We start from the raw sequence: 22,709 nt of genomic DNA, 5'->3' as shown, positions 1-22,709 counted from the left end.
CAAGGAGGCAGAAGCTGTCTACTGTTTCTATGCACTCACCATCAATACTGAAGTTAGCTGTCTTTCCCTGTGTCACAACTGTAGTTTTTGTTGTTTTTTTTTAGCTGTCCCATCTTTTCCTTCTGATATTTCTCTATTAGGTTCTTGGGGTCCTCTAGGTTTTCAGTTATGAGTAAATTGGCATTAGAATTTCACAAATTGTTGATGTGGTTCCAAAGGTAGAAGATTTTTTACCTTAATGCATTTTATGCATTAGGGTAAAAAAGCCTTCTGTGTGCTATTCCACCCACCCACCCAGTCCTGCCTTATGCTTAAATGAGCCCCATATCGATCCAGCGCTGTGCCCAAGAGCATCAGCTCTCTAGGCTTTCCCTTTCCTCGCTGGACATCGAGGCAATGGCTCCTGCTGCTGTCAATCACAGCCAGTGAGAGGGACAGGGGGGTGGGGCCAAGCCACACTGCATGTGTCAAGAGACACACAGAGTGTAGCTCAGACGCGAGCTTACACAAGTGCCACCATAGCAAGCAGCTTGCTATGGAGGCACTTGGAAGGGAGGAGAAGCCAGGAGCGCTGGCGGGGGAACCCATAAGAAGAGGATCAGGGCTGCTCTGTGAAAAACCATTACACTGAGAAGGTAGGTATTACATGTTTATTGTTTTTTGTAATTTTTTTAAAATCACTTTAAACAGTTTTAAAAATTCTATGAGGTGTGATGTTCAGGTACACCCACTTTCCTGAAAATATTCTGATTACCAAACACAGATGGTTCTCTCTTTCCTAGTCCTCCTGTCCTAAAATAAAGACAAATTTAAGTGCTAACTAAATTTAAAATATATTTAAAGTATATGTAATCTCAATCTTTAAAATCTCATAAATACTTTAATATGTTAATTTAATTTTAAGAAAGCAGCTTGCAGCACCTTACACCTGAAGGAGGCCTGAACATCCACCTGGTAGAACGTAAACAAGTGAACAGAAGCCTAAGTGGCAGCCTTGAAAATGTCAGAAACAAATATCGAATGCTAAAAAACCCATGAAGCAATAATCTGGTAGAGTGCACTGTAACAGGGAAGAGAGGAATGGAACCCCATCCTTCAGATTTTAAGCCCTGATGTGAACTTGTCTGATCCACCTTGCAATGGTAGTGTAAGAGGCAGAAAGACCTTTGTAGGAACCTACAGGATGCACAAAGAGGAATTCTGATTGCCTAAATGAGGCAGCACTTGTGAGGAAACTACATTCAGACAGTGGAGAGATATGTACTTAGGATGTTTTGAAGCAGGAAATAAAGAAGGGAGGACAATGTCATGATTAAGATGAGAGAAGGAAACCACTTTCATTTGGAAAGGGGCCTTAGCTTTCAAGATAACACTGTCCCCATACAACATTAAGAAAGTCTCCTTACAGGATAAGGCCACTAATTCAGACACTCTCCTCGCAAAGGTGAAAGCAACAAGAAAGGCCACTTAATGGGCAACATCAGACAAAGGAATATCCTTAAAGATAAAAGTAAAGGTAGAAAAGGCGGCTTCTGCAGAGGTGAGAGAACCAGGTGAGGGGAGAATGTGAGCGACACACAGAACAAAGGCTTTAACTAGAGAGAGAGGCCAAAGGAACAGCTAAGGACAAGCTTTATCATTTGATGGCACTAAAAGCCAGATGTTGGGCCAGACAAAACTGGAGTAAGGACATTTTATGAAGTACAATTTTCCAGGATGAAAGTCCTTGACTCACACCAAGCAAATAGGCCTTCCTAATTGTCGACTTTACGTGTCGTTAATTTCCTTTCCTTCATCCATGTCATTAAATCCAGGCTCTAAGAAGCAGGATCGCACACTGGCCCTTGCGAGAGAAGGTCAGGACAACCTGGAAGGTCCCATTGAGCATCTGCCAGGAGTCTCAGTATGTATGAGTCACGTTCTCCTAAGCCAATTTGGTACAATGAGAATGCCCTCCATCTTGATCCTGCGAGTTAAAGAGAAAATGGAGGGGTGGAAAGACATAGCACAGGTTGAACTAACCCCATGTCTCCACCAGAACATCCACTCTGAATGCCCAAGGATCCTACCAAAATATCCACCTGCGGCAAAGCGCATTAAACATCTGCCAATTTTTCACTCCAGGGATGTGGATGGCAGACAGGGTCAGAATATGAAGCTCTGCCCAACAGAGGATCAAGTCCCCTTCTCTTTCAGAGGTGCAACATTAGTCATTGTAATGTGCAATGACTGTGAAAGAGAGCCAAGAGCTGGTCCAAAGTCCCGCCTACAAAGAGAAACAGGCAAGGCACACAGTGGCAGCAACCTAGGGACACCAACAAATAAATGAGGCTAGCTGTAGCTGGGAGGAATTATATTAGGAGATGTCCCTGAAGATTCTAACTTTTGCTAGTGCCCAATCACCTGAAGGTAGCTGCATATAATCCAGTCAGCAAACAAGTATTTTGTTTAAAAAAAAAAAAAAAAAAATATATATATATATATATATATATATATATATATGATAAACTGGGAAATGTAAATGTCATTTAGTTAGGAACAAACAACTACTCCAATGCTCAATAGGACAGTCCCAAGACCAGGATGATGTGTGGGGTCTATATTTCCTCTGTAACAATGCTTCAGCAGTGCAGCCCTCCTCAGATGGGGGAATCCAACCATATACTGCAAAAAAACTCACAGGGGGCGCAAACGCCTAGTGCTTTCTCCAAGGTTTTTTAAAAGAAACCAAATAGCCAATTGAATACTCACAAAGTAACATGCATAACAACAATCTCCAAAGGTCAACCAGTGTGGCAACGAGTGACCAGACCGTTGGCAATGTCAGCAATTTGACGCATTTCGAGGAAGCATCCCCTTCCTCAGAGCTCAAGCCAACTGGCGTTGGTCTCCTAATAAATGCAACAGGTACCCTATAGCTCCACCCCCAATTAGGCAGGTTGTCACAGCATCAGATTGTGTCAAAAAAAGGTCATCATACTGGTTATATTGAAAAAAATGCATATGTGAATTAACCTCTTGGCATCAATAATATGTATACTAACTTTCTATTACATGATGTCTTGTTCACAGGGCATGATTGCCCGCCACCATATAGTAGAACTACTGCTACAGGGCGGCACAAAATCACGCATATATATATATATATATATATATATATATATATATATATATACACACACATGTTTGCATTTGCGGATCGGGGGCGTGCCATCACCTTGTAGAACTGACAGGGGAGAGACCTGTGTGTAAACATCACAGGTCTCGCTCCTGCCAGCAAGAACATGCTGCTTTCTATTTCTTTGCACAGTCTCTAGTAAAACAGCACACACAGTAAAACACAAACAGCACACAGTTAACCCTTTGATCGCCCAAAAGTTAACCCCTTCCTATCCAGTGTCATTAGTATTTTATATTAGCACTGATCACTGTATTAGTGTCACTGGGAATGTCAGTGGCAATTAGTCAGTTTCCCCCAGTGTCAGAATGCCTGTCCCACTATAAGTCGCTGACCGCCGCCATTACTAGTATAAAAAAAAAATTTCAGTATATACCGCCATTTGTAGATGCTAAAACTCTCACGTAAACCAATTAATTTACTCGTATCGGGATTTTTGTTTAGCAAAGACATAAAGCAGAATACATTTTGGCCTAAATTTATGATGAAATTTTATTTTTAAAATTTATTTTATAGCTATGGATATGTTTTATAGCAAAAAGTAAAAAATATAGTTTTTTTTATTTTCAAAATTGTCCATCTTTTTTTGTTTATAGCCATGATCAAAATGCCACCAAAAGAAAGCTCTATTTGTGAGACAAAAAAAGGACATACATTTAATTTATGTACAGTGTTGCATGACTGCGCAAAAGTACCGCAGCGCCATATTGCAAAAAATGGCCTGTGAGGAAGGGAGATACATTCTCTGGAGGGAAAGTGATTAATGTACATTCCCACTTTAACAGCTCTGGTCCCAACTAAAGATCTTAAACCCATCATGGTTCACAATCATGTGATCACCTTGTCTGCTATAACATAGTGGTCACATGGCTTTGTTTTTAACAATCAGTTCACAAAAAAATACTTTGGAAAAAAAAAACTCTGCACTGTCTTCTTTAAATAAAAAAAGGTTAAAACTAAAACTTTTAAAATGATGTTCACATATTTTTTCCTTTCCTTCATCTATAAATGGTGGACAAGAAGATGACTGAAAGGTCTGCCGCCTGCATTCCTAAATCACGTTTCATTCATAGAAGTCATAGTACCAGTGTCTATGACTAGGGGAGCTGGGTGGAAAGGGTAGGCTTAGTTGGGCACTCTTGATGAGTTCTTGTGACAGCTACCTTAGTTCTATTAACCCCTGCCACACTGGAATATTACAACTAAACGAGGACACAGCAGCACAAGGGGCACATCTCACTTAAGATAAATAATGTCTCTTATTTACCTCTTTTTTAGGTATTAATAAAATGCTTGTTCAAATGTGCACAGAAATTCAAAGAAACAGGATGACACAACTGAGACTTGAAACTTGAAGCATATATGTCTTTTTTTTTTTTTTACTTTAAGCATGCTTTAAAAAGTATATCCTCCCTCCATCCATTACTTCTCACAGTGCTTTCGGTCTACCCGATCCCCTCCTACTACAAGATGGATGGGACTGGGGTCCTTTCTCTCTTGGTCTTGTCCCCTTCCCACTCCAAAACCCCAACTTTTTTTCTCCACTCAACTGGCTACACTTGATTTCAGGAAGAGCTAGTAGTAAGGACGATCCCGTTGGCCATAGTGAACGTAATACTATCCAACACTGCAGTTTGCTCAAGCCCTACACTGATTGATATTTTACGCCCGTCCCCTTCTAGGAACATGACACCCCCACTCTCAAATGCCATTATCCCCCAATACTGTTTTTTTTTATTGATTTCTGAGCTCTAGAGAAGATTTCATGTTAATGGCATACCCCCACATCGGCCATTTGTTTATTAACATTTGCACCTCACCATCTAACTATGTTACTGCTCCACACCTACGTTCAGTCAAATTCCATTACATATGTATCATACTGAAACTGGAACCCATGTTTAAGTCTTGCTGTGATGTTGATTTTGCTCTGACAGTATCTCTATGTACAAATATAATTTTACTGCATTGTACATTGCCTTTATCGTCAATAAAACATGTTTGGAATAAAATGAAAAAATTGCGGGAGGGCGCTCATGAGCAGCTTGTTGAATAGCTGCATTGAAGCTCCTGCTCCTCGGCCGCTGGACACATCTGTCCCTCGGGGTCGCCATCTGCTTTTCCTTCAGCCTCTCCTAGCCCCCTGTCCCCCAATGGGCAAGAAATCAATGGCTGCCAGCACCTCCAGCATCCAGAGGGCCGCTCTGGAATTTGCGGCCTACCCGTCGGAGGCCGCATCTGAAGCCCCGGCCTCGATTTTGGGTCCGCAGCTGGACGGTTCCAGGGCCCCGGCCCTGACTTTGCGTCTTCCACCGGAGGCCGCACCTGAAGCCCCGGCCTCAATTTCGGGTCCCCTACTGCCGCTACCCACGGGTAGGCCAGATCCTAGAGCAGATGATGACCTGGCATCAGAGGCATCCCTGCAGTCTTCCATTCCAGTTCTGAAGGATGCTGAGCTCCTGCACCGCTTCAAGTCCATGCTGCAGTCAGAATTGTCCTCTGCTACCTCCAAGCTGGCCGACCGTCTTTCATGAGAAATTTGGGAGTTGGGTAATCAGACGAACGATCTTGAGCATAAAATGGACACTGCAGCCACGGTCATTGAAAGTCACGAACAGGATTTGTGTGACCTCAAGAAATAATTAGCGGACGTGCTGCTCCAGCTTGAGGATTTCGAAAACCGTTCCCGCCGCGGCAATTTGCGACTAAAGGGTATCCCAGAAACAGTCACAGATCTCACCTCCACCACTAATGCTCTGTTTCAGGAGCTGACGCATGCCATTCTCATTGACCGTCTCGAATTTGACCGCATACACCGTGCATTGGGCCCCAGACGACCGGATGGGCCCCCGAGGGACATTATCATCAAGTTCACTTATTATCGCACTAAGGAAACTATCCTCTTGGATAGAAACAACCCAGACCTCAGATTCCAGGGGCATCACTAACAGCTCTTTGCGGACCTCTCCCAAACCACTCTTTAGAAGCGCCGCCAGTTGAAGCCCTTCACTTCGGTCCTGGTGAACCGTAGAATTAAATACGCCTGGGGCTTTCCGTTCCACCTCACCTTCAACTACTAGGGCTGTAGTCACTCTGTTGCCACGCCAGAGGAGGCCCACTCGCTCCTGGAGTCTTTACACCTTCTTTTGCTGGAAGCCGCTACCCAGAGCCCAGCTCATTCATTCGGATCCCCAGCGAGGCTGCTTCTTCTGGGCTGCCTCTGGGAGCGGTCGTCCAACAGGAAGAGGGCCCTCCATTAGACCCATCTATGATCAAGTCTGTCCTTCTCTTCTCCGGGCTGAAGATGTATCTTGAACCTCCCACGTTGTGTTTCACCATTGGACTTCCTGACAGGACCCCATGGGGTTTATTTACTAAAGCTGGAGAGTCCAAAATCAGACTCCCTTCTGCATAGAAACCAATCAGCTTCTAACCTCAGCTTGTTCAATGAAGCTTTGGCAATGAAACCTGGAAGCTGATTGGTTTCTATGCAGAAGTGAGTCTGATTTTGGACTCTCCAGCTTTAGTAAATAAACCCCCATATGTCCAGTGGTGGAGCCACCTCCAACTGGTATCCTTCAAGTGTTGGAGGATGCATGTCACCATTGGCATGTCACAATTGTACTGTTGTATATACTTCTTGTGTCATTTTCTTTTCTTGTTTTCTTTTCTTCTCTGGTTTTTCTGTTTTATGCAGGGTTTCGGGACACCATGATCCGATCGCCATTGGGAGTGGAAATTTTTGGCCGACTTCTGAAAGTACACTCACAAAATGTTCAAGGCTTCAATTCACCTCAAAAGTGGGCTAAAGTTTTTCACCACCTCAAATCGCAACAAATCGAAATGGTATGTTTACAGGAGACCAGGTTTTCTCTGTCCTCCCCTCCACGGTATCAGTATCCCACCTTTTACATGGCCTTGGCTCCTGAAAAACGCCGGGCTTTCAAACGCAATTTCCCTTTTATCTGTGCTTGGAATATAGTGGACCCCACAGGCATGTATTTGCTTCTGCAGGGCACCCTCTGGGACGAGGAGGTTACTTTTGTCTCTTACTACGCACCCAATCGCTTTCAGCATAAATTCTTTTCTCATCTTTGCACCATTGTTTCCCGACACTCCAAGGGTTGTCTTCTTTTGGGAGATTCAAATGTTACCTTGGATTCCACTTTGGATAGGCGCTATGCCCGGGGGTGGCCCCTTCTCACGACTTAGTGCTAGAGGAACGTATGCACTCTCTCTTGCAGATGGCAGGGCTGGCGGACGTATGGAGAGAACTTCACCCAACTGAGCGCGACTTTACATTCTATTCCAGTCCTCATGACAGTTTTTGCAGAATTGACCATATATTCATGCATGTCTGCAGCATCCCTTGGTCAAGCGGATAGCTATTCCCTCCTCGCCCTGGTTGGATCATGATCCCTGGTACTCCTCCTTGCCCTCTCTGGGTCGGTACGGTGACCCTTTCACTGGCGCATTAATGTTTCTCTATTGACCACTCAGGTTACCTGCCAACAAATAGAATCTTTCTTACGCACATACTTCGCGGAAAACTTGGGATCTGTCTCTTTGGCAGTTCCCCGGTGGGAGGCGCATAAAGCCACGGTGTGGGGTCATGTTATAGAGCTGACAGCGGTTCAGAAGCTGGAGCGGGAGGGCTGACTTTTGGAGCTTCATTCTCTACTGGCCTCTGCGGATGCTCGTTGGAAGTAATTTCCATCCGCGGCCGATAAACGTGCACGGAACGCTCTGGCAGCAGAGTTGGACCTACTTGCCTCTTCAGAGGCGTTGGACCAAACACAAATTTTATTCCTGTGCTAATAAGCTGGGTTCATTGCTGGCCAGGAAACTCAATTCTGTGGGGAAACCCCATAAATCGATCCAATTGCGACCTCCCGCGGGTTGCTGTACTTCTAATCCCCAGCAGATTGTCTCCCGTTTCGCAGACTTTCTTTTGCGCCTTTACGCTAAACCAGATCCCTTCCCTGTGGCTCAGGCAGAAGTATTCTTCCAAGATCTCCAACTTCCTGGATTATCTGAGGCAGCGCAGATGGCCCTCAATGCGGGTGTCACGTATCGGAAGTGCCCCAAGCTATCAAATCTCTACGGTCCACCGCAGCCCCAGGTCCGAACGGCTTCTCTAGTCTCTATTATAAGAAATTTGCAACCCTGTTAGTGCCCTTCTTGGCTGACTATATTATTGAGTTATGACAGGGCTCTTTTCCCTCTCCAGACGCGCTTAGAGCTCATATCTCCATGATTCCTAAAACGACCGATGATGTGCAGGAACCGCAAGCCTTCCAGGCCATTTCTCTTCTTAATGAAGACCTGAAGATATTGGGCAATATTCTTAGTCTTCATATCAATAAATAATTGCATAGTCTGGTCCACAGGGACCAAGTAGGTTTCGTCCCTGGGAAGCAGGCGGGTGATAATGTTCGTAAGGTGGTTCATCTTATACATTTTCTACAACAATGGAAAATCTCGGGATTCCTACTGTCCTTAGACATATAGTATAAAGCCTTTGATTCTCTATCCTGGGAATATCTGCGGTTTGTGCTGTCTCTTTGGGGTTTTGTGGATTCTATTCTTTCTTGGATTCAAGCCTTGTATTCTTCCCCTTCGGCTTCCGTAAAATACGCTGGGTATTTCTCAGATCCCTTTCCTAATTGGCGAGGGGCGAGACAGGGCTGCCCCCTGTCCCCAGCGCTCTTTGTCCTGGCGCTTGAGCCACTGGCTTTAGCGCTTTGGACCGATTGTAATGTAACAGGGGTTCCATATGCGGGACAGGAGTTCAAGTTGAACCTTTTTGCGGATGATGCCCTCTTGACTCTCACTAATCACCTGACGACGCTTCCAAATTTGCAACAGGTTCTTGAGCGCTTCTCCTTGATTTCTGGTCTCCGTACTAATTTGGATAAGACTATCGTTCTCAATATTACTTTGGCCTCAGATTTGGTTTCGCGCCTATAGTCCCACTTCCCTTACAAATGGTCTTCCTCTTCTCTTGAATACCTAGACATTCACTTGACCCCCACCTATGACTCATTGTTTGCTGCAAATTATTATCCATTGGTTCGCTCTGTGTCCTCTCTTATGCATTCTTGACAATTTCCGCACCTGTCTTGGATAGGACGGGTTAATTCAGTGAAAATGACCATCTTGCCAAAATTGTTATACTATTTTCGCATCCTTCCAGTGCGGGTTCCTCCTCAATTTCTTCGATTGATTCAGGCGAAGATTATGCATTTAATTTGGACCGATAAGCGCCCCAGAGTCTCCAGAAATACACTTTTTGTTCATAGACTCCAGGGTGGTCTTAGGGTGCCTAATGTAAAGTATTATCAGACGAGCCAGATTGCTCCGCTGTCTATGTTGCACGCTTTCTTAGATGTTCCTCTCTGGGTCCTGCTGGAATTACCTAATTGTGCCCCTATTGCGACATCGACGCTTCTATGGCTTCCCCCTGCCCTGCACCCTATAGAGTCTGATTTTGCTCCATGGCTTACAAGTGTGGGACTCGTTATGTTTCTCTAGTAGCCTGATGTCACCTTTCTTGCATTTGCTTCCAATTACTAACAACCCTCTCTTCCCACCGGGCTTAGATCAACCAAGGGCGTTTTCTTGGTGGGTGGCCAATGGTTTTTCACAGGTGCAACACTTTTTGACTTCTCAGTCCTTCCCTACCTGGAATTCTCTTCGGGAGTCACGGGATGTCCCTCCGGCGGAATTTATTCGTTACTTCCAATTGCGGCATTGGCTGATCTCACTGTGGGGCACTTCCGCTTTCCCGTACCAGAAATCTGCCTTTGAACTGCTTTGCCAACAGCATCCGGGCGCCCCTGGCCTTATTTCCCTTCTTTATGCAGCTTTGAACAGACGCACTACACATACTTCTCTTTCATATTTTGTGCAGTGGGAGCGCGACCTGGGGGCAGTTGTGGATCTGGAGGACTGGAATAGGGCCTGGTCGCTTATAGCTAAATGTTCATTTAATACGACCACGCTGGAGGCGGCATACAAATTATTGTTTCGTTGGTATTGAGTTCCGGCTCGTTTGGCCCAGGCAAATTCTGCCTGCAGTGCAGGGTTGTGGCCATCGTGGTGATGTATTGCATATCTGGTGGTCTTGCCCGAGACTGTTTAATTTTTGGTCTTGTGTATTTGGCATCCTTTTCACCTTGTTCCATCTAACCATATGCCGGGATACTCGGTATGCTTTACTTCATTGTCCCATACCAGGCCTCTTGGCTCATCAGCAGAAGTTGGCCTCCTATTTGTTTTTGTTGGCCACTAGAACAATTGCTCAGGCCTGGAAGAGCCCGTTTGTCCCTCTTCAGGGGATGCGGGACCGTATGACCACTATGATGCTCAATGAACAGATGTCGAGTATCTGCAACGACTCCCAATGTAAGTTCTTGAAAATATGGGAGTCATGGTTGCAATACGCCTTTCCCACGCTCCCCCCCGGCTAGTCTTGGGATGTGATGTTGTTTGGTATTGGCATTCTCGAACCCCTGCTCTTTGTTTTATCTTTTTTTTCTTTTGTACTCCTCCTTACTTTTTTTTTTTTTGTTTTTTTTTGGTGTGGCAGTGGATAGCTGCCTTTGGTGTGGCAGTAGATAGCTGCCTTTAGTTTGAGTTACTGTCGGTGTTATACTAATGTTTTTGACATTTAAGTGCCATTGACAGCCCCTGCGTGGGTGCACCTTTTGCTCTGTTGATGTTAGAGAACTGTTTTTTCTCATTTTTTATGTGCAATTGATAGCCTCTGCTATCTTGTTGCTCCTTTGTTAAACTAAAATTTAATAAAAACCATTGAAATATAAAATGAAAAAATTGCTACATAAGCTGTAATGTAATTTACAGTTATTCAAAAATAAACTTTTCTTTTCAATTTACAGTGTTGTAATTTTCAGTAAAACGTCATACAATATGTCAATCCGGAGGTAGTCTGGTATACAGAACACCTCCGAAAAATGCCATTTTCTGCCTGGGTGACTGGCTCACTGATTTCCTCAGAAATCTGCTCTAATACACAAGTCAGATTTTAGGCACCCCCTGGAACAGAAATGCAAGTTTTGACACTTTTAAAGAGAGGTAGACATTGCAGCTTTCCTCATTAGAGAAAAAAGAGAAAGTACATCAGCTTATTAATAATGAACCAGACCATCCCATTCAGAATGAGTATACAGTCAAGTCTGGTGAAACAAAAATCTTCACAGCAGCAAAAGATAAGAACCTGCCTGTTAAAATCCCTGCAATTGAAATTGATCACCCAGAGGAGTTTGTTTTTTTTCTCCACTCTTTAATACTGGGAGCATTCAAGATATTAACCCCAAACCACTATGGTAAAGAAAGATCAAATCAGAAAATGTTTATTTTCAGAAGTTTTATTTGTCATTGAAACTTTGCATTGCCCATCATGGTACATGGTTAATTTGAGCTTGAGCTACTGAAACCTGTACACTATGGGATTTTTTCCACACACTGATAATAAATGAACTTGTGAAAATCAAGATAGAGATTCACCTGCTGCTTGGAAATGAGAATACACAATATACATATGAGGTATTCCTTTTTTTATATGAGTAGAAAAAACATTTTAAAATGTGTTTTTCAGTCATTACCATGATAAAGAAAACATGTAGGGGCATACTTAAATAGCATCAAAGGTGACAATCACCAAATATTACCTTATTTGTTCTTTGAAGAAATGTGTTTGATGACTGAAGCTTCACAGTCTCTGTCTGCAATAAGTAAACAGTTTTATAAAAAGGAAACATGTAGAAATATGCTATATATTTAAAGTAATACACTCACACACTCTTTAATAGGTAATTCCTGCTAAATCTAAAAGATAAAACTGTACTGAGTTAATAATGCACTCTGCATGAATTAGGTCTTGGGAGCTCGTTCACATGGGTGCAGTGACAGGTACAATGTAAATTAGTGTTGTATTTAAGTGGCTGAAGCTGTGTGCAGGCAGCCTATGTTATGCCATGAGGACGCAGCGATTGTACAAACACAGCTACATATCCTAATTTCACAGTCATGTGGGTGCAAGTGTATGACCCTGAACACAGATAGTGTGCATTTGGGGCCACTCACCTGCACACCTGTCAGATCAGGGCCTGTGGCTGTGTTTGTACAGCCACTGCATCCTCAGAGAAACAATCGGCTCCAGCTGCACAAACAATTCAATCATTCATACTGTATGGACCAGAAAACCCAAGTGAATGAGCCCCTAAAGTACATGTGAATCGTTACCTGTTAAAACAACTCATTCAGTTTCAAATAGAAATGAAAGTCAAAGGTGTGTATATATAAAAATATAAATACCATTGTTCATTTTTTTTAATAAGTAATCGCAATCTCTGTTCTCAGCTGCATAGGGGTTTAGAGAGGTGAGGGTGGAGAAACAGCAATACACGGATATTCCCAGGGAATAGCTGTGTGAGGGGGAATATCAGCACAAGTCTTGGCTATTGGGGAACAGACAGGCTATGTTCCCAGCACAGCCAGAAAACTGAGCACACTGAGATAGATGTGCTCTCATGCCTAGCATGGTCGGTTTAGAATAGAAAAGCAGGAGGGCTGGCAAGCTCAGAAGGTATTTCAAACAAAGGAAGCAATGCACTGATAACAGGAAGGAAAGGAAGGAAGCAAGCAAAGATAACATGATATATCTTTTAACACAAGCACCTTCTAACACAAGCAAATGGTACAATAGACAAATATCAGGAATATGAAATGTTGGGGTAACACATTCTTTAATTTTTTTTAATTGTTTATTTACTATTTTTTACAATTGATTAATTATTTCTTACAGTTTTCTTCACAATGCTGTTGGGGGCGGGGGGGGGGGTGCTTTGGTAAAATATCAGGGATCTAAACAGACCTCTGATGTCTCACTTTGAGACAATGAATATGATTGAAGACACCATATTTAATCTCTATCTCTGCAGCCTCAGCTGCACAGAGTGAAAGAACATGAAGAACCATGCACAAAGTCTCCCTGTTCATTCACAAACTGAAGCATAGCAAACACCAATTACTATACTTCACTTATGAATGAACACAGTAAGTGACCAGTACCCCCACTCTCCATCTTCACACCAATTCCCTGCAGCAACTGGATGGAGGGACAGGAGGGGAAGCCAGCAGAACTGTTTGTGTGTGTGTGTGTGTGGGGGGGGGGGGGCACACAGGACGACCTCGACAGCAGAGGGAAGGTGATCCTGTACAGGAAGGTGTGATTGGTGTGGTGGGGACATTTACTGGAACCAATCCCCTGTAGTTCCCCCCTGCAGCAGCTGAAAGCCGGTGGAAGGAGGAGGAGATGTCAGTTTTCAAGTGCTGCAGAGAAACTACAGGGGGTCAATTCCAGTAAATGACCGACCCACCCACCCCCAATCGCACCTTCCTGTACAGGTTCCCCTTCCCTCTGCTTGTCAAGCTGCTCTACCCTGTTGAACTGATGGGGCCAGGGCTGATGTACACCTTGGTCGATATCAGTGTATACCTTCATTAGGGATGTTATCTAAATTATATTTGGGAAATATTACTTGTCGATTTGTCTTTTATGCTTATTTTTTTCAAAATATAACACCTAATTTTTGATAAAAAATTAAACTATCTTCAGTGTTCTTGGGGACTACCAACTTCAACTATTCATATAAGTTGATTGATACATTTCTGATAAACACGTATAAATGTACTGTTAAATCCCAGCTCCAAACCAAGTGTTTTATTTAATTTTGAACAGAGTTGGGAAGGGTTAACACCATTTTGTTTCCATCAAAACTGCTTCTCTCCCCATAAAAGTCAAAAGGAATGCAAAATAATCTTGAAGTAGACTTATGAAATTTAGAAAGAAGTCAAATGCAGGTCAAGAAGAGGTCAACTGCAGATAAAATGTAACTGTCAGTGAATTCTGAATAGACTCTCAGGGTTTGTTCACACTATGGTATCCTTTTATCATGCAGTGGTAAATGACTGCTCGGTTCTCTGGCATTCTCAGAGGAGACGGTTCTCCTCTGAATGCCTTTTTATGAAGCGGTGTAGATCGCTTCTCCGAATGAGGAGAGAAATGATCTACAAATGCTAGAAAATGGCTGTTTTACTGCAATCTCATGAGATTACAGTAAGAGATCAGTCAAACACCGTTTACTAAGCAGCGGTAAAATTACCGCTGCTTCGTTTGCGGTTCCCCCGATTCTCCACCTCTGGGCTGGAGAATCTGGATGGAGAACACAGATCGCCAGTGAAGGGCTAACATCGCTCCTTCGTACACTGGCCATCTGTGTGCTGAGATGATCAGTGGAGAACATGAGGGAGGTGAGCGTTGAAAGTTATTTTATCTTCATGCATAGAATTCATGAAGGTAAAAAACCTTCAGGCTTTAGAACCACTTTAATTAGGTGTTGGGCTAAGTTCACACTATTGCAAGTACAGGAATCACAGCTGTTCCCGCACCCACAACTACTCGCAGCCAAAATGTGCTGCTCCTTACAGGCACATAGGGCTGCCATTCATTCTTATTGGCACTCCCACACATCTAAAACCACAGCACATTTGTGGGTGTGGAAACTGCTGGAAAATCGCATGGTGCAAAAGCTACGGTTTAAAAATGGTGCATGATCCTTTCTCCTGCATTAAATGCAGCACAACAGCCCATTCAAGGGTCTCTAAAGATGTTACGTAATCAGAAAATAGTCTATCACATTTTGAGAGACCCTAAACTCAAAGGCTGGAAAGGTTATTGCTCTGAAAAGTTAAGTTAAGGAGAAAAAGTTGTTTTATTGAGTTAATATAATATAGTTACATTGTGTTAACTGTTGTTGTTTGCTTTGCAGGAATGCAAGTCAGCTGCAGCACTGATCTGTGTATTCAGACAGCAGCAAGGTGCTGTTCTCAGAATACATACATCAGTACCTGCAGTGCTGCAGGGGGAGATTTCTCCATTCACAGCTAAAAAAAAAAAAAAAAAAAAAAAAAGGAACGTGTATGCCCAGCATTAGGAACATGGCGTGGTCGAAGGACGTAGCTTCTATGCTTCAGTATACACATTTTTCACTTTTTTCTTTCCAAGGTTTCTTCATTCATATTGATTGATGTGAATGAAGGAATCTGTTTTTGTATGCTCAGCATTAAGAGCATGGGGTGGTCAAAGGGTGGTATATATTTTTTTTACTTTTTTCTGGCAGAAATGTCTTTATACACATTGGTCAATGTGAATGAAGGAATCTGTTTGGTTCTTTTTTTCATTCATGTATGCCCAGCATTAGAAGTGTGAGGTGGTCAGTGGGCGGTAGCTGCTATGCATATAAAAAGCATATACTTTTTTAATTTTTTTTTTATGGCAGAACAGTCTTCATCCACATCGATGTGAGTTGAGGAATCTGTTTGGTACTTTTTGGGCTGCATGAGAAAAAAAAGAACATTACATGTATGCCCAACATTAGAAGAGTGGGTGGATGTGTGGCAGAAGCTTCTAATGTTGGGCATAAAATGCAAGGACAGTTCTAACACCCCCAAGTGACCCTTTTTGGAAAGTAGACACCCCAGGGTATTTGCTGAGAGGCATGTTGAGTCCATGGAAGTTTTTTGCCACAAGTTTTTGGAAAATATCCAAAAATATTTTTTTTCCATGAAGTTGTCATTTTATTTAGATATTTCTCACACATGCCATGGATATACATGGAATTAAACCCCAAAAAACATTATGCTACTTCTCCCAAGTATGGGGATACCACATATGAGATACCTTTTGGCAGCTTCCAAAAACGTGGCAAAAAAATAAAATTATCCATGGACTCAACATGCCTCTCAGTAAATACCTTGGAGTGCCTAATTTCCAAAAAGGGTTCATTTGGGGGGTGTTTGTACTGTCCTGACATTTTAGCAGCACCTCAAGAAATGTGATTGGCAGTTAGAAAGTAAAAGCTGCATAAATTCCAGTATATACCATAGTTTGTAGACAATAGAGTACAAGGGCCCTTTCACATGGGCAGACTCCACCGGATCAGTGGGAGTTCTATCTGCTGATCGCCGCTGAGCAGGCAGATGACAGGACACGGACACAGCTGCTGTTCTCTATGGGGCGGCCAGATGTAAACAGATAGGCGGTCTGTTTACATACGAATGTCAGACAATCCGATCTGCTTTGTTTTAACAAGATCAGATCAGATACAGGTCTGTTTACATCCGCCTTCTCATAGAGAACAATGGTTGGTCCGGACAGGTCCACCTGAAATTGGTGAAAGAGCCCTAACTTTTACAGAAACTGACTAATATACACTTATTTTTTTTGTTTTTTTTACCAAAGACTTGTAGCAGAATACATCCTGACTTAAATTTATGAAGAAATTTAATTTTATTGGATATGTTTTATAACAGAAAGTAGAAAATATTTTTTAATTTTTTTTTTTTTATTTATAAAATAAAGAATTAAAAACCCAGTGGTGATCAAATACCACCAAAAGAAAGCTCTATGTGTGTGAAAAAATTATATACATTTAAAGTAGTAAAAAAATGCTCTGGTCATGAAGGGGGTAAAAACCTTTCCGAAGGTCAAGTGGTTTAAAAAAAAGTCCCACAATGTAAATACACTGTCAATCACATTGCCCAGCAAAGCAGATCCATGTCAATCGTGCAGCCTGAAGCCCGCCAACCCACTGAATGAAAAAAAACTGCCATCCACCCACACGTTCAAACTGGTCTCTTGATCCCCACCCAATGTCATCTCCTAGTCTCAGACACAATGTACGCAAAGGGCAAGGATCTTGGGGACATGACCATATTTAATAGCATAAAATAATTAAACTAAATAAATACCCCACCCTAATCGTATACAAAGCAGCAAACACACCAAGAGGATATCCCCTCTAAATCAAAAATTAAATAAAACACTCATGTTGCGCTAAATGCAACATAGATACCTGATTCATGAATAATATACAAATAATATATGTCCAATAGAGGATAAACAAGAAAGTGCTCAAGAGTGAACCATTGCCACAAAAAAAATAAATTGAATAAACATAAATAAAACAGTCCTTATAAAGTGTATATAACAGTCCCCTTTTTTCTGTGATGAATGATGAAAAATTTTCATTCCAACTTAACCACTAACGTGAATTTGCATCACCGTGATATCAAATTGGAGGCTTACCAGATCCTTTGACCACATAATTATAGGGGGTCAATACACACCCAATATATATAATCCCGTCCAGATTCATGTGACTCAGATTGAATCACGTGCACCACCCGGGCCTCCTCAGGCCATCCCAATGTTATGGGGTCAGCATATACTCATATAAAAATAAAGAGGTGCCTCTCATAGTGCAGTAAGGTAAGGCTAATTTATTTAGAAGACCAAAAATGCACTTACAAGCTCAAAAACATCAATCAGCAGAAACAGACTAAAATGGTGATCCTTACGTGATGACGTCAGAAGAGAGGTTCCGCCCAACACATCTCATCATAACCAGACATCTTCCAGGGATAGGAGACTGCCCTCCGCCATCACGCTTACATAAGTAACAAACAAGCCTCAATTTGGAAAAAACTGGACTCCATCTTAATACCAAATACTGGACACTAACACACTCCTGGAAATAACGGAAGCCCCGCGAGCAGGAAACAACCAAATAGCAACCAAGCCTTTCTCTCACATCCATCTTAGAAACCAAAACCAAGCCTCACTCTGAAGCTGAATTACCAAACCTAGCCCCAATTACGGGGAAAGAGAGTCAGACAAGAGGACATAGTTGGACCTAAATTTGTTAAGATCATAATATACTGGTGCCAAATTGGATAAATAATACATTTGGTATATTGGTTTCTGTATATACTTATGCACATCAATAAAAGCTTGAAATTTATTCAGACCTTTAGGTGGAACATAATTAAGTCCCTTATCCAAAAAGGAAATCTCTGAGTTGGTTAGTTGTTTGAAACTTAAATTAAAAATGCCATTTCTCTTTACATTCTTCTTTTTTTAGGGTGCTGTTTCCTCCCCCCTCTGATACCTCTCCTTGCCTTATGGTACCTTGGTTGGTTTGATGAAAACCCCCTGCTTGAGATCTGTAAAAGGGTTGAGTATTTGCAAAATCCCTCTCATTAGGGTTCTTTCTTGGCGGAGGGTAAGGTCTACCATGAAAGCAATTATTTCTATCTTGTCCCCCCATTCTTGGAGAGTAGGGATAAATCCTTTTCCCCCCTTGAAATTGGTCATGGGGTCTCTATCACGAGTCTGTTTTTCACCGTAATCATATTCAAGCTAAGGATCTCTAAAGGCTTCATATCTATTCGTTGTGGGTACATTATATTGAACATACTCATCCCCTCTGTGATGAAAATTCCTATAGCCTATCCCTTTGATAGACCCCTGGAGATCTATAGGGATACTGTCCACCCCAACCTCTATACGAATGATAATCCACATTCTTAGGGGGAGACCTATAAGGTCTCCTACCTTTATAATCATAATGGTCTCGATTGCCCCCGGGGGATCAGGAAGGAATTTTTTTCCCTGCAAGAGCAAATTTGATCATGCTTTGCTGGGTTTATTTTTGCCTTCCTCTGGATTAACTATGGGTGTAGGATTATAACCTTTTTTTTTTTTAAATGGTTGCACTGGATGGACTTTTGTCTTTTTTCAGCCATACTATGTAACTATGTCTCTCTGATAACCCTGCCTGTTGGGGGTCCTATATGGTGGCCTTTTAGGGGAATAATTCCTAGGTGGATTGTCCCCTTTCTAATGCATTGTAGCTCCCTTCCATACTTCTCCAACATCTCTATCAACCATCTCTATGTCTTCAGTTTCTATCTTGTTTTGCCATGCAAATACTATTCCTGTCTGATAGTCGACTATATCCCTATTGTATTCTTCTTTCTAATAATATAAATAAAAACAAAGAAGAGCCACCATTCTGATAATAAGGATCACCATTTTAGTCTGCTTCTGCTGATTGATGTTTTCAAGCTTGTAAGTGCATTTTCTTTCTTCTAAGTAAATTAGCCTTAACTTACTGCACCTCTTTATTTTCATGAGCATATGTTGACCCATAACATCAGGACGGCCTGAGGAGGCCCGGGTGGTGCACGTGATCCGATCTGAGACACATGAGTCTGGACGGGATTATATATATTGGGCGTGTATTGACCCCCTATAATTAAAGGGTCAAAGGATCTGGTAAGCCTCCAATTTGATATCACGGTGGTGCAAATTCACGTTGGTGGTTAGATTGAAATGAAGATTTTTCATCATTCATCACAGAAAAAAGGGACTGTTATATACACTCTATAAGAACTGTTTTATTTACATATATTATTTGTATATACATTTTATAAGGTATCTATATTTCATTTAGCGCAACATGAGTTTTTTATTGAATTTGTATTTTTATTTATACTATTATTTATGTATATTATTTATACTCTACTGTATTTTTATTTATACTATTATGATCAGGGATTGATATAATCCTGATTTTAATTACCCTTTTAATTGCCATTTTGTTAACCAATGGTATTGAGGTATGTTGAGCAAACCATTGGCGCTTTATAAATACTGTATAATAATAATAATGTTGACCACGAGATAGCCTTTTAGCTTATAGGATTCATTGTATTTATTGTAATCAATTTGGAATATCCATCTCATATACCAAATGTATTATTTATCCAATTTGGCACCAGTATTTTTGTTTTATGATCTTAACAAATTTAGGTCTAACTAGGTCTTCTTGTCTGAGTCTCTTTCCCCGTAATTGGAGTTAGGGTTGGTAATTCAGCTTCAGAGTGAGGCTTGGTTTTGGTTACATAGTTACATAGCTAGTCTGGTTGAAAAAAGACAAAAGTCCATCCAGTTAAACTATTAAAAAAAAAAGAAGGTATAATCCTATACCCACAACTGATCCAGAGGAAGGCAAAAAAACCCAGCAAGATGGCCGGAGCGGCCGCATAATCCGGAGCTCCGGCGCCGAACTTCTGAATCCGCTGCCATCTGTGCGGCAGCGGATCACGGAGAGACAGCGGGGGACCCGGGTAGCATCCCCGATCCCTGGGAGGCGGACTCCGGGTGACATTTCCGCCCCTCGTAGCGGCAGACGTCCGCGGCCTGGTGCGGCCGCGTGGGCCGGGGCTCCGGCGTCACCCATCAGTACTCCCATCTGTACCCGCTGCCATCCGGGCTGTAGGAGATCGCCTGGGGACATCCGCAGCGCCCTCTGCATTGCTGGGACTAGGGGAGAGACGCCGCTGAGTGTTGCTCCTTCCCGTGGTGGCGGCGGCATTTGCGGCCTACAACATCTGTCGGAAGCCTCCTTCGTCTGGTCGCAGTGAGTGGGGGGTGCGGGTGGCCTCCTGTTATTAGATCCCCCCACAGTGATTTGGGGGGTGGGCCTCACGTTGCTGACCCCGGAGCCCGCCATCTTCCGTGACCACGGCCCCTGTTGGGCTCAGAGGCCTACTGGGGCCTTAATACTGCCCCGGAGGGTGTCTCCCTGGAGGGCCCTGTGCTCGGTGCTGGAGGTCCTCTGCTTCCCACTTGCCCCTCTTGTGTCCTAAGTTGGGATCTGGTGCCATCATCCTGCTCCGGTGTGATATCTCTGCTGGTTGCTGCGATCTATGTCCTCTCTACCTTTCCATGGCTTGCTAATTATTTTTACAATATAATGTTCTCGCAGATGGATCTGACAGCATTCATGTGACTACAACCCTAAACCTATTTTGGGCGTTATAGGTCCCCTGGGGTTATAATCTCCATTCATTATCCTATTTTCAGTTGATCACCCCCAGGAGACTCCCTGTATGCCGTCCACCAAGAAAAAAAAGGGACAAGCCCAGAAGTCCCTCACGACATACCTACTTAAGGCACACGAGATTTGCGGCATGTCTCCAGTCAATACAGAGCGAGCATCCCTGTCTGATCCCACACAGGATACCACAGCTACTTTATCGGCCTTGGTCAGTGAAAATACACAGCAACTCACAAAAGGGGACTTGGAGTCCTGCTTGGAAACTATGTACGCCAAACTAGCCGCCAAATTTCAATCAGAATTGCATAAAAACACTAATGTTCTCTCTCAGAAAATAGCTATGCTGGGCTCCAGGACAGACTGCTTAGAAACCAAACACGATGAACTTAGCCTGGCCTATGGTGAACTTTCCAGAGAGCATGATCATTTACAAACGGCCTTTTTTCAACTGCAGGCGCAGGTTGAGGACCTTGATAATCGCAACCGCAGGAATAATCTGCGAATCAGGGGAATCCCGGAGTCTATGTCTGACCTCTCCTTAACCATGACCAAATTATTTAAGTCACTCCTCCCGGATTGTGACCCTGGGTCTTTTGCCTGTGACCGCATCCATAGAGCCCTGCGCCCTAAACCTCCTACTGACAAGCCGCCTAGGGATATTGCCCTGTGCATGAGGGACTTTCTGACCAAAGAAGAAATAATCAGAGCTGCTCGCAATACCCCAACGATCTCCTTTGAAGGCTCGGTTTTACAGATCTTTCCGGATGTTTCCCCGGCCACGTTGGAGAAGCGTAGAAAAATGAAAGAAGTTACAACGGTCCTGTTCTCAGCTCGTATCCGCTACAAATGGGGCTTCCCCTTTAAGTTGATAGTTCCACATAATGGGAGCACATATATAGCTACATCCCCTTCCGAAGGTAGAGCAATCTTGGCCAAATTAGGCCTAGCGGATGCCCCATCACCTCAACGTCCACCCCCCACCCCTCGTATCTCTCCCATTTGGCATACCCCATCTCAACGGAGGGATAGAAGGAGAGTCAGACAGGATCCGGGTTGACAGGTCCATTCTCACTTGCCTAATACCCATTGTTTGACAGTCCTTGGTACTGCCTATTGTCTTTTATGACTTTACCAAGAATTAGGTACCCGCCAGGGCTGTCCTCTCTCACCCCTTTTATTTGCGCTGGTGTTGGAACCTTTGGCATTGGCGATTAAATCACATTCGGATATTTCTGGCTATTCATTATTAGTTTCACATTTTAAGCTGAGCATGTATGCTGATGATGTTATGCTTTTTATTACTAACCCGTTGACTTCTTTACCTAACTTGTATGCTGTACTGAACGATTTTGCCAAAGTGTCAGGTCTCACCGTTAATTTTACCAAATCTGTGATTATGCCTGTTAATGTTCCTGACTCCCTAAGTGCATCTCTCCGTAGTTCTTTCCCATTTCGCTGGGTCAAGGACAGGATATCCTATCTGGGGATTAATCTCACTCCCAGCTACTCGGATATATTTACAGCTAATTATCCACCATGTGTATCACGTCTCTCTACTCTACTGAAGATCTGGCACGGTTATCATATCTCCTTTCTGAGTAGAGTCACGGCGGTTAAAATGAATATTTTGCCCAAACTGCTTTATCTTTTTAGAGCACTTCCAGTTTCGGTCTCAAAAACGTTTTTGGATCACTTTCAGCGGACTAATAACAATTTTATTTGGGGAAATAGGCATCCACGTTTTGCCTCATCCATTTTGT

At 42.9% G+C, this 22,709-nt stretch overlaps 1 protein-coding gene across 1 annotated transcript in view; it reads right to left on the bottom strand.

Annotated features, from left to right (window-relative positions):
* The window catches only part of CUNH6orf118 (chromosome unknown C6orf118 homolog), a 107,306-nt gene that overhangs the window by 4,322 nt on the left and 80,275 nt on the right, over positions 1-22,709 (bottom strand). The window contains exon 8 of the mRNA XM_089668649.1: positions 11,872-11,925. Within this exon, the coding sequence (XP_089524775.1) occupies positions 11,872-11,925 (54 nt within the window). The remainder of the gene's footprint in view (positions 1-11,871; positions 11,926-22,709) is intronic.

This window comes from Staurois parvus, unplaced genomic scaffold, assembly GCF_062004578.1.
Source record: "Staurois parvus isolate SC_StPar_1 unplaced genomic scaffold, SC_StPar_1.0 ptg000059l, whole genome shotgun sequence".
NCBI lineage: Eukaryota > Metazoa > Chordata > Amphibia > Anura > Ranidae > Staurois > Staurois parvus.
This window is presented reverse-complemented; position numbering and strand designations above follow the sequence as displayed.